The following is a 12,188-nucleotide window of genomic DNA, read 5'->3' as shown; positions in this document are numbered from 1 at the left end:
GACAGTTTACAAGGTCAGCATTTCAGCAACTTCCATCAAAGCATCCCTTATGAAATTTTATTGAAAAGACCTTCTTCTTTCCTTCTAAACACCTGAAGATAAGTCTTCCGTAGAGATGATCTTCTTAAAGCTAATGGAAAAGAAAGCCAGAAAAAAAACCCAAACCACAAACAAATTTGTTCCCGACATTGAAGAGGAGCATGGTCTTGGTGTACTACAGTGGTCTTAGCACCAGAATCCACAGAAGGGCACCAAGAGCTCTTCAGGGGCCCAAAATACTGAATATGGACAGAAGCCAGTTCTCTAAGCAGCCACTTACAGTCCATCAATCCTTTGTGGCCACACAGTTCCTTCTTGTTACATGACACTTGCTACTGCTAGTCACCTTCTGATCTAAGCACAAAGAATCACAGAATCACAGAATCATTAAGGTTGGAAAAGACCGTCAAGATCAAGTCCAACCATCGACCCATCACCATCAAGCCCACTAAACCATGTCCTGAAGTGCCACATCTACACGTTTTTTGAACACTTCCAGTGATGGTGACCCCACTACCGCCCTGGGCAGTATATTCCAATGTTTGACCACTCTCTCCGTAAAGAAATTTCTCCTAATATCTGGTCTAAATCTCCCCTGGCGCAACCTGAGGCCATTTCCTCTCGTCCTATCGCTAGTTACTTGGGAGAAGAGACCAACACCCACATCACCACAACACCCTTTCAGATAGTTGTAGATAGCAATAAGGTCTCCCCTCAGTCTCCTCCAGGCTAATCAACCCCAGTTCCCGCAGCCGTGCCTCGTAAGACTTGTTCTCCAGACCTCTCACCAGCTTCGTTGCCCTTCTTTGGATATGCTCCAGCACCTCAGCATCCTTCTTGTAGTGAGGGGCCTAAAACTGAACACAGGATTCGAGGTGTGGCCTCACCAGTGCTGAGTACAGGGGCACGATCACTTCCCTACTCCTGCTGGCCACACTATTTCTGATACAGGCCAGGATGCTTTTGGCCTTCTTGGCCACCTGGGCACACTGACGGCTCATATTCAGCTGGCTGTCAGCCAGCACCCCCAGGTCCTTTTTGGAAAAGAGTTTCCGTTTTTAATAGGTGCAAGGAAAAAAAAAAAAATCACCTTAATTCTGCCAAACACAGGCCAAAATCCTGTACTGATGAGTGCTTTTTTCCTCTGCAAGCATTTCTGTGTAGACTGTAGCACTTATTCACACTTCTGACAGACATTAAATTCAGCAATGGGATTTTGTTATATCCCCTGCACTCAAAGTCTTCTTGGCTGAAGTTATTTTTCTTGCCCACTACCCCCCTTCTCTCTCCATGTTCTGATGTAACGGGAGACCAAATCCCTTAATAAGCATCCCATTTCAAAAATTTCTGGTACAAACATGTCTCTGAAAGCTGACAGGCTTTGGGGCTCACACAAAAATATTTCAAGAGACTTGGATAGAGTCTGCAAGCACTGCTTCCTCTTAACAGGCAAGAAGCCTACTTTGACCATTTCACAAACACAACACTCAAACAGAGAACTGCAAGGGTCTGATGGAAGTAAAAAAAAAAAACAACCAACAACCCAACCCCCCCCACAATGTTTCTGGGCCCCAGTACTTGGGGAAAAGACATCACAGAACTGTGTTACCATCCCACAGGGAAGTCTGCTCTTCAGTTCCTTATACAACATTACCATTTCAAGGCAGCTTTCATGAAGCTCATCAGCTGTGCACTTACTGTTGCAAAGCAACACAGATTTTCTGTGGTTGTCATTGAAGAAAACAATACCTGCAAAATTGCGAGTCCTGGTCTGAAGCCTGGAAATTTCTCTTTCATCTCAACAACTTGCTGCTTTAGTCTCTCTCTCACTTGTCTGAAGTGGGGGAAAAAAACCAGAAGGCAAAAGTTAATGAAGGGCCTGAATTCTCATACAGTGTTAAGTCAGAAGTTGAAAAGGTAACAGAGGGGCAGACTGGCAAACACGAACTTATGCTGCCTTGAGTACACAAGTCCCAGCAATCTCCAAGTAAGATGAATGTCCATAAATCACCAAGACACTTTGGAAGTTTCATTCAAGCTTTTTATTTTTTTTTTTTTTTTTAAGTCCACATTGTGCTTCTTCACCTTCCTCTTCATTGTCTTATAGGATACAAGGGCAAAAAAAAGGACAAAATTTGGCACTGAAACTCCTGGGATTTCAAATGCTACTCAAAAGCAAATCCTCTTTTCACATACACCATACCAAATCTGTCTTCCGCAGGTACCAGTCAACACTGTCACACATGGTGTCCCAGTAAAGGATGATGAATCTACAATGGTAAAACCCTGGAAAACAGCTAAACAAGCAGAAGGTACCTAAAAATACACCACTTCTACAGCTGGTCAATACTATGTGTTTCTACTACCTGCCTGCTTGGCCTAACACAGGCTGGATAGGCTGCAGTCCTACACCCACCCTCCTGCCTCCAGTCTGCTTCTATGCTTGCCAATACGCATGCAAGAAAATGCCCCTAGCCTGAGGGCTTCCAAACAAGGCAAAGATTTTTCCACAGAAGCAGGAAGGAGAACAGGAGATGGACAGAGGTGAAGCAGCGAGGAAAATCAGCTAAACCCTGGACTACAGCTCAGGTCAACTCTTCAGTGAAGACAAGTTTAAGGATACAATTATTAAAACACAACTTTGAAATGGAAGCATGAGAGGATTTACTGATAGCTAATCTAGCTCAGACGTCAACTCATACCCAGTTTTTACTATGCAATGTTTTAGAGATAATGAGTACCCATCACTGATAAATTAGCCACAGACAGCTCAAAAGCCACTGTCACCACCCTCCCCAGCCTTGCGCTCTTCTCTAATTTCTCAACCACTGTCCGGCCCCATGTGCACGATCCTTCACCAGGGAAGCTGGTGGAAAAGAGGTCCAGGTGATAGGCCCAGTGTGTTCTTTTGAATTTGAAATTCTGCCAAAAGCCTAGGTGCAGACCCAGCACCACTGCTTTGTCTCCTCACCAGAGGCAGTCGGGATTCAGAGAGAAGAACTGACCAGTCGTGCCCATCTCACAGGCTTACGACACTGGAAGGAGGCTGTGGGACTGCACTGCAAATGTTGGACATACTCACTCAGAAGCAAAAGTCAGGTAAGCAAACCTCAAAGGACACTAGAGGCTTGAAAGGTCTGTTCTTCTCCAGCGTGATCTCCAGCCTGTGTCCCACCCACTATTCTCAAAGAGATGAAAAGGCGCTTACCACCATGCTTAGCAAATCTGCCCTGCTCCAAACACCGTGTCGTTTAAAACACAGATAGTCTCCTTGTGCTCATCTACCCTCAAATCAGTATCACAAGGTTTTCTATTTCCCAAGTGGAACCAGACTTCCTAGACTGGAGGAGGTGCTGTTGGTGCCAGTTCATTAAAAATGCAAACAGCAAGGGTACGGTGACAAAGTAGCTGATGCCAGCTGGGAGGCTGTAAATCCTGACATATAGGGAAATTTCAGGATGAGAAATAGCCAGTGAAGCCAACTCTACCCTGCAACTATGAGCTCCAAATCAGAAATGCCAGAGGCAAGAAGAAAGGGAAATGGAAGCAGCACATGGCTCTGCTGCAACCAAGCAGCACAGATCCCAGGGGACAGTTGCAGCTGGCCCACCCAGAAGCAGCCCTGAGGCTCTTCCAAGTCCCATCTCAGGGGAATCACAGCCTCCTACTACATCCCAAATCATGCATCTCCTGCTGCATCCCAAATCACATGGTCAGAGCTCTGCTGCACCTGAGGAGTGGGTTCAGAGTATTTATAGGTGTTTTTATATGGCCAAGCTGTTCAAAGTCTCTTAACAAGCTTCAGTAAAAGAGGTTGTTCTCAACCTTACTCAAGAAATAGTTGTTCCTAGGCTTCCTTTAGCTATTGCCTCTGTAAAAGACTTGACATTAAGACTGCCTGATGAGTTCAGAAAACAGTGTCACAGCAAGCCTTGTCCTAGCAAGTTTTCATGCTGAAATGATGAAAGTTCATCTGCTGGGTAGCAAAATCACCAACTGCCTCTCCTTACACTCCAGCTGTAAGCCCCGAGGGAAGGCACCAAATCTAGAGCTGCAGACACAACAGGGCCTGAGCTCATGAGCAGCCCATAACAACGATGCAATGATCTCAAGGAGCATCAGGAACACACTGTGCATGGCCTATGAACGAGTGCTGTGGCCCAGCTCTTTGAGGGAGCTATTTCTGAGAACAGCCTCCAGTGTTCCAGTAAGGAAAGCACAGCACTGGTTTGTGGCCTGCAAAAAACGTGAAACATATCATAATTTATGATGCAGTAAAGCCCTCATAAGGGACAGTCAACTGGAAAGGATCTCAGGTCTGCATTTTACTTTTAATTCAGTCTTCTCAGTGGAGCAGAAACAAGCCCACCCAAGGGTCTAGTTTCCCTCTGTCTTCTGTGAAGCAGGGCTGCGGCATGCTTTTACCCCCAGCAGCCACAACTATTCACATATTATATTGCTCTCGTTTTCTGTAATTAGGCACTAGCTCACTTACCCTTCAGCTACAGAAGAAAGGTAACACACACAAACACACAAAGTGGTGCTACCAGCGCTGATTTGCTTCAGGAGCCTTGAATCAAGAAATCACTTGTTAGACAGCCACCTAGTGTTAAGTACCACTGCTCTCTACTTACCACAAAAGCCACAGGTGCAGAGGTTTGAGAGAATAGTAAGGAAAAAAAAAAAGTTCTTGTTTTAACTCTGCAGACTTACAAATACATTACAAAAGAATCTTTTCAAGCCAGCAGCTATTTAGTGATACAGTTTAAAAAATTCTATTGTGCACTTCAGGTCTTCACAAAGATAAAAGTTCATATTGACAAATCAACATTTTTTTACTAGCTGTATGAAAACACTGTTAAGTCTTCAAACATTAATTTGCAATTGTTTGTGGCTGTTTTTCCAAAAGCCTTACCTCTGACGCTAAGACCCCTCCTGTGCCCACGTGCCCTTCCACAAACAAACTCACACTGCAAACAAGGGTCCAGGGTCCACATGGGTTAAGGACAGCACATGGCTCTAAGCATACAGTGCAAAAGCCAACTCCAAAGATTAAAGAACTGGTTAGCCTTTCTTTCTCTAGACTGCAACAGTGAGCTGAATTGAAATTCATTAAGTGAATTTCCCAGAGCAGCAAAGGACAAACCACTCTCCTCCAGCTCTGCTGTAAATGGAGAGAAGCACAGCTTGCATGTCAATGCCTCTTCAGGCAGACCCCAGTACCACACCTATGGGATTATGTACACGCAGTGGCTTGGGTGACGAGCGTACTCATCACCATACTGAAGATGACACCTGGCTGCGTTTCTGTCCGTTCTGTGAGTAATTGGGTCCAGGGTCTATGTGAATACTGCCGAACATATGACCTAGCAAGTATCTCCTCAGAGACAATGATGGTCTAGAAGAGGCCTGCCCCCAAAGAGGAGTGTTTGGCTTTACTTCCTGAATCACAGATTCCCCAAAGGTTTCAGAAACATGCATCATAAATGCTTTTGCTGCAGCCCTCCAGCAATGGCTGTATGAGGGTGATAGTCCTCCCCAGGTCCTGCACCATCTTGGTCAGAGCTGTTGTCCCTATAGCCACTCCTCCTTACAGCATGCAGCACTGCTCACTTTCCGTTGCCCCCATGAAAAAACAAACAACGGCAGTGTGGAGAGACAAGCTTCCCCTTCTCCAAACCACCACAGCACCATATCCTAGCTAGCAGGACAGCTGCATTATCTTCAAATACTGTGAAGAGGCTGCAAGCAAACACACCACAAAACATACTACTGCTGCCTCAAAGAAGAGAGAGAGAAGAGTCTCTCCTTAGAGGAGTCACAGGTTGGCTGTCCCAATGGAGAGGCACTGGGATGGGAAATGCCTTGTGAAAGTCTAACTGAACATGGCTGGTATTTCAGCAGATGGCTCCAGTTGAGGGAAGACAACATTTAGACAACAGAGCTGGAACCAGTTCACAAGTCTCCTGCCCTCTTATCTCATGCTCCACCACTGCATGATCCTGGCATATTGTCATTATCTTCCAGGAGAACTGCCTGCTACTTTCTACCACTTCTGCACTCCCAAGGTTTTTAACCACTCTTTTGGTTGTGTCAGCTCAAATACTTGCATGAGCGCTCTTCAGGACAGATAAATACATGAAGATGCTTTTGCTTTTTCAGACACTTTTCATCATTTACAGACCGTTAATACAAGGAGGGCTACAAAATGGCTAGGCTGAAGAAGCAATCATCTGTAGGGGATGGGATAAGCAGCATTTGAGGAACTTCTCAAATGTGGCTGGCTGCCAACAGAACAAGAGTTTAAGTTTCATATAAAACTGAGACTTTAAAACTTGGACAGAAGTGTTTGCCCCAAACCTTGAGTTATGACACCATGAACTGTCATGACCAGCTTCCTATGATCCAACGTCAATCATGCCAATCAGGTGTGCATCCCAAAACAGGTACCACACACAACACCCAACTATCAGGCAACTTAAGCAGAGAAATTATGTCCTGGTTTCAGCCAAGGTAGAGTTAATTTTCTTCACAGAAGCTAGTGTGAAGCTATGTTTTGGATTTGGGATGAGAAAATGTTGATAACGTGCTGATGTTTGAGTTGTTGCTAAGTAGTCAAGGACAGTCCAGATTCTCGTGCTGCCCTGCCAGCAAGAAGGCTGGGGGTGCACGGGAAGTTGGGAGGGGACACAGCTGGGACAGCTGACCCAGGCTGGCCAAAGAGATATTCCACACCGTATAACGTCATGCTCAGTATATAAAGCTGCGACAAAGAAGAAGCAACAGGTGGAGGGACGTTCAGAGTTATGGCATCTGTCTTCTCAAGAAACCATTACACATGATGGAGCCCTGCTTCCCTGGAGATGGCTGAACACCTGCCTGCCCATGGGGAGTGGTGAATGAATTCCTTGCTTTGCTTTGCTTGCGTGCGCAGCTTTTGCTTTACTTATTAAACTGTCTTTATCTCAAACCATGAATCTCCTCACTTTTACTCTTCCGATTCTCTCCTCCGTCCCACCGTGGGGGAGTGAACGAGCAGCTGCGTGGGGCTTAGTCACCGGCTGGGGCTAAACCACAACAATTGATAAGGACTCAATCCACCTCTGTGGGGCTGCAAGCACTTCAGACAATGCTCTAGGCAGTATCTACAATGGTCTGTCTTCAAAGAGTCATAGCAAGATTTTCTTCTTTCCATGAAGGGGACATGGCAGTCCCCTACATGTTCTTTCCCTTAGGACTCCCTCTTTCCATGTAACCTGGTGCTGATGTGCACAAATCACAGCTCTATGGCCCTGTTGTCCACCAGACAATGTTTTCTCCTAGCTTATAACCTCTTTGGAGCAGGGTTTCATTTTTTTAATACTGTGTCTGTACAGAACCTAACACAAGCAGTTCTTGCTCATATTTGGGGCTGCTCGGTGGCACTGAGCGGTATTGGACCGCACAGTTCACTTTAACTTAGCACATCTGCAGTATGGCACCCTTCAGTGCATGCCTGAAACATTCTGGGTAGGATCTGGTAAATGAGATCTCACAGATTTGAGATTTTTTTTTCAGTTCAGACTAGATTTAGCTGGAGTTCCAACAGGAATTCCAAAAAACTTTTGAGCTGAAAAAGCTGAAGAGTTGTCTTTACTGCACTGTTATCTCCAGTTATAAGCTGAGCCTGATCGTCGCTACATCCAGTACTTCAACAGTAGTTTAAACTCAAAGCACTATCTGGCCCATCCCTTGGTGCTGGGAGAGGTGTTAAGCCTTCCCTGCCATCACAACTCATCAGATGCTCATCCAGACCAGGAAAGTTGGTCCATTCCTGGTGCTATCAACCAATTCAGGCCAAGCCAGGGGTTTCCAAACCTGGGCTACTTCAGATGATAATGACTGAACACACCGCTCACTGCAGTGGTCGTAAGCTGTAAAGAAGAGCCACGACAATGTTTTGCTCTGAGTATCTATCTCAGACACAGAAACAGAGTATTTTTAGTTTAAGGGAATACAAAAAAGGTTGAGAATACTGCATTTTGATTCCCTCCAACCCTCCATATTCTGTTTAAAGCACTGCTTCTCTGCCTCGTGTTAGTCATTTGCTTACTGTATTGTTAGACGCTAACTCATCTTTTGCAACTCATTTGCCAATGAGGCAAATTCAACTTGCAGCAAAATCTAAGGCTGAATTACTAAACAGACACTCAGAAAAGTAGAAGAAAGCCACTCTGAGATAACTTCAGATTGATGCATAACCCATCCACCATTTAATATCTTTCACAGACTGGCCAGGTGTAAGAGTTTGTTTCTATTGCAAGAAGCAGCCTTATCCAGAGAAGTATTAACTTAAACAGCAAAATCCTACACACACAACAGTGTTGGCTTCCCTGTATGTTCTCCTTCCCATGCACAACCATGTTTACTATCCACACAGGTAATATTCAAAGCCACTGAAAAGGTCTATTTTCCTTTGTACCTCTTCTAAGCCTTCCAAGACTTTCTAGGTGTGAATTAGCTTTAACTCCTCCTCAAGTTTTCCTTATTTACAGACACAAGGAAGCTCTCTCCCTCTCTCTCAAAGTATTTATTCTCTTTACATGTTTCACAAAAATAAGAATGCCACCATCTACCTGATTTTTGTTTAAATAACTGGCACGGCTCTGAATTAGGTATTTTTTTCACCTCTTTTTGGGGAAGGGGTGCTTGGCAGCAGGAGAATAAAGTTCAAAATACTTAAGAGTTTTGACTTAAAATACAGACAGAAATCCAGAATTACAGAGCTGTAACACTACCTGATTGATTAATCCAATTTGTTAACATCTGACTGACTTACGTTCCTTTTCTTGATTAAAGGATAAAGTAACAAAACACACTCCCTGCTGAAACTGTTTTGCAGTTGATGTAAAGTCAGAAACACTCCCTTTCTATAATGGGCAATTCAGTTGAAAATTCCTAGAAAAACCATAGGCTGCTTCTGCTGCTGCCAGACTTGTCCTGGAGGTAAACTCTGAACAATAAGAATCCTCTGGACCAGCACTTCTCCAGAGGGTCTGGAAGAAAGGGACAGGTATCTGGCAGGGTAGATAGCCCATTCCCTCATGCCTCCTTCAAGTACTCCACTAGGAAAAAGCAGAACTACATAAGGCCTGTTCCTGTAAGGCGCACAATGGCTTTTCTATACTGGACATAAATACAGCAGAAATAAGGGAACAGGCCTTATGCTGTACAGCTGCAGGTTTTTTCCCATTTTGTGTTGTCTTCAAGATTTGATGCTTTTGGAAGACAGACTTCAGCCAAACACCTTAGAGATGTGCTGGAAACTAAGCAATCCTTTCTCCTGTATCTGCCTATTAAAAGCTTACGCCTCTTCCGAGGCCCTCAACTCTGAGAACAGCTGCTACAATAATACAGAAAACAAACAGAAATAAAAAAGTTCACCACTGTATCTATACATTTAAAGAAAGTAGGTAATGCAATATGCACTGCCAAGGAAGCTAGAAGTTTTAAGGTGAATGCTCAGAGTATCTCCAAAAAACACTCCTCTAGCTAGCATCTTTCCAGACTTCTAGTCACTCTAAAACTGCAATAACATATAGCTTGAAAGGACCTACTACACTTCAGGGGCACTTTCTACGCCACAAAAAGGAAACCTGCAACAGGCAAATCACTAAGTACCACCAGCACCACACACAGGCATTGCAGAGCGTGTTGGCTTCAAGACTGCCAAAAGCATAAGGTGTAATGAAGCACACAAGACTGAGAGACTGCAATACCCAAGTGGTACTGGCCCAAAATTACCAGGTTAAAAAATATGCAAGCAGCCTTTCATCATCGATATTCAAATTCATGACACATTAGGCCTACTTTTCAGAAATATCCACTGTCAGTTAAATGTGGATGTGTCATATATAGCAATACCTAAGATCAGGTTTAACAACTTATCTGAAATTACTTTAGACCATTTCAAATTTACACTTCTTATCCAAATTCCCTGGTTATAAAGAGGAGGTACCCTACCTAACCAAACCCTGTTTGCACAGAATGTAACGGAAGCGTTACCCTTTGCTAAACACTTTAAATGCTATACACATTTAAAATACTATTAAATACTATTGGCCAACTCTCCCTTTGATCAGAAGAGGACTGAACTTTGATGTAAGGCTTGAGAGTGACCTCAATGTACATGCTTTGGAACAGCCCTTATAGCTCATCTGTGTTAATGTAACAGGAGGTAGCATGAGCTAACATTTGCTCCATCAATTTCCTACTGCTAGGGAAATTCATTTAGGTTTCTTACTGGATATGTATGTATAGCAGCATTAGGAAAAATAAGAAAACTAAAAGACACAATACGGGGTCACCTATATTCAGAACTTGCCAGCTAAGTAAAAGCTGAAAGGCGCAAGAAAGTCTTTTTGTTTAACGTCTGCCAAATCTTTCAAATACCTTTAGCGGGACACCTGTAAACATTCATCTTGACGTTATCCAATACATGCATTAATTTATCTTGCTTTTTAAAATAAGTGTCCAATGCCTGTATGGTATGAACACAGAGACCATACCTAAAGCACAGGTTCTCAACTCGTGCTGGTAAGGCATCCCAGGAGCACCGCATAAACAGACAAAACCTGTAAGTGAGCTTGCCATTTCACAACTGCCCGGGCACTCATCTCAGGGCAGAGATGCTGAGGGACTACAAGCTGCTCTGCAGTGCTGATGCCAGACGCTGCCACCGAGAACCAAGCAGATGCACTGCTGGGTTTCAGGAGGGCAAAGCAGTCGAGACGGTACTTCAGGTTCTTCTGAAGACCCTTAATACTACCTTCATTTACTAATTCCCACCGTCTCCAGCCAGGAAGAAGTGAGCTTTGAATGCAACGTAGTAAAAAAGCTTCAGGGCGTCTTCATACCGCTTGGTCTCGGCGGCCCAGCCAGAGCGCAGGCCACCACAGCCTCATTCCGCCAGCCGGCAGGGTTGAGTCCCCCGGAGCATCCCCCAGCCCGCCAGCCGCACCCGTCTCCTTCCTGATTGCGGCTACCCCGCGGGGCAAAACCCCACCGTGGCTCTCCACGGACTCTCCCCGCCCGAGGAAACCCTCGCCCTGCGCAGCGCCGGGCGCACGGCGGGAAGGACGGGCGGGCGGGCAGCCCTGGGGTACGTACGCGGAGACTATCTTGCCGCTGAGGATCTCGGCGGGGGCCATGGCGAAGGCGGAGAGGCAGCGGCCGAGCGCGGCGGGGTTCCCGGAGCGTCTGCGGGACGGGCTGTCCCCACGGCTGCCCTACTCCGCACCCCACGTGGCCCCAAACTTTCGGCCGCCGCCGGCCCCACCGCGCAAGCGCTGCCCCCGCCCCGGAGGGAGGAGAGAGTCACCGAGGTGCGACCGCGGGCCCCCTCCATGGTGGCGGCCTGGGGGCAGTGATGCCGTGTCTCCTCCCACGGCCCGCCTGCCGCCGTGAGGAGCGCGGCACCCGCCCGCTGCTGACGGGAGTAGGACTGAGCTGTGCGCGAAATGGCGGCGAAAACGTTTCAGAGGCGCTGCTTTAGGCCCCAGTTTTTCTTGGCGCCCTGCCCTGCGAAGTGGCCTGGGCTGTCAGGGTCGGCTGCAGGCGCTGGGCGGGGAGGGAGAACGCTGCCTCCGGTGCTGGGGGCTGAGGAGGTCACACTGCACAGCGAATTATTAGCCGTGTCTTTAAGAAAATTGAAAAGCCATGTGAAAATAATCTCTGTGTTCCATGTCCTGGGATAGTACTGTGGTACTCCTCGGAGGTTATGCTAAGAGTCATTTTTATTTTTCAGGATTTCAACACATTTGTCCAACATAGCATCACCAAACCACTGGCTAGGCAGTGTAGAAAGAGGGCAATGAAGAAGAGGGCAGGACTGTGGCCTAAGTTTCACAGGACCTGTCAAGGGTGAGAAACAGGTTCCTAACAGTCACCTCCAAGGTAAGTACTTGAAGTAGGCAATCCAGTTAGGACTGATGGAGGTGTAGATCCCTGTCAGGCAGCTGCTCGGATCCATGCAGTCCTCCAGGGGTTCTGTGATGTACTGTTATTTGCATAACCAAGGCTTTTCCTCGCTCTGCAGGCCAGCGCAGGCATTTTAGGACCTTCTGGAGAGAGTCAGCTTTTTCACACATATGGCAAATAAGTGATTAGGG

The 12,188-nt window shown here is 46.0% G+C and overlaps 1 protein-coding gene across 1 annotated transcript in view; it reads right to left on the bottom strand.

Annotated features, from left to right (window-relative positions):
- MTHFD1 (methylenetetrahydrofolate dehydrogenase, cyclohydrolase and formyltetrahydrofolate synthetase 1) overlaps positions 1-11,228 on the bottom strand; it is a gene marked incomplete at both ends in the record, with an annotated part of 41,495 nt that extends 30,267 nt beyond the window's left edge. Inside the window, 2 exons of the mRNA XM_082000969.1 lie at positions 1,789-1,873; positions 11,188-11,228. Of these exons, the coding sequence (XP_081857095.1) occupies positions 1,789-1,873; positions 11,188-11,228 (126 nt within the window). The remainder of the gene's footprint in view (positions 1-1,788; positions 1,874-11,187) is intronic.
- Between the last annotated feature and the right edge of the window lie 960 nt (positions 11,229-12,188).

Source organism: Phaethon aethereus, assembly GCF_964289735.1.
Source record: "Phaethon aethereus genome assembly, chromosome: 5".
NCBI lineage: Eukaryota > Metazoa > Chordata > Aves > Phaethontiformes > Phaethontidae > Phaethon > Phaethon aethereus.
The sequence above is the reverse complement of the archived record's forward strand: the minus strand, read 5'-3'. Positions and strand labels throughout refer to the sequence as shown.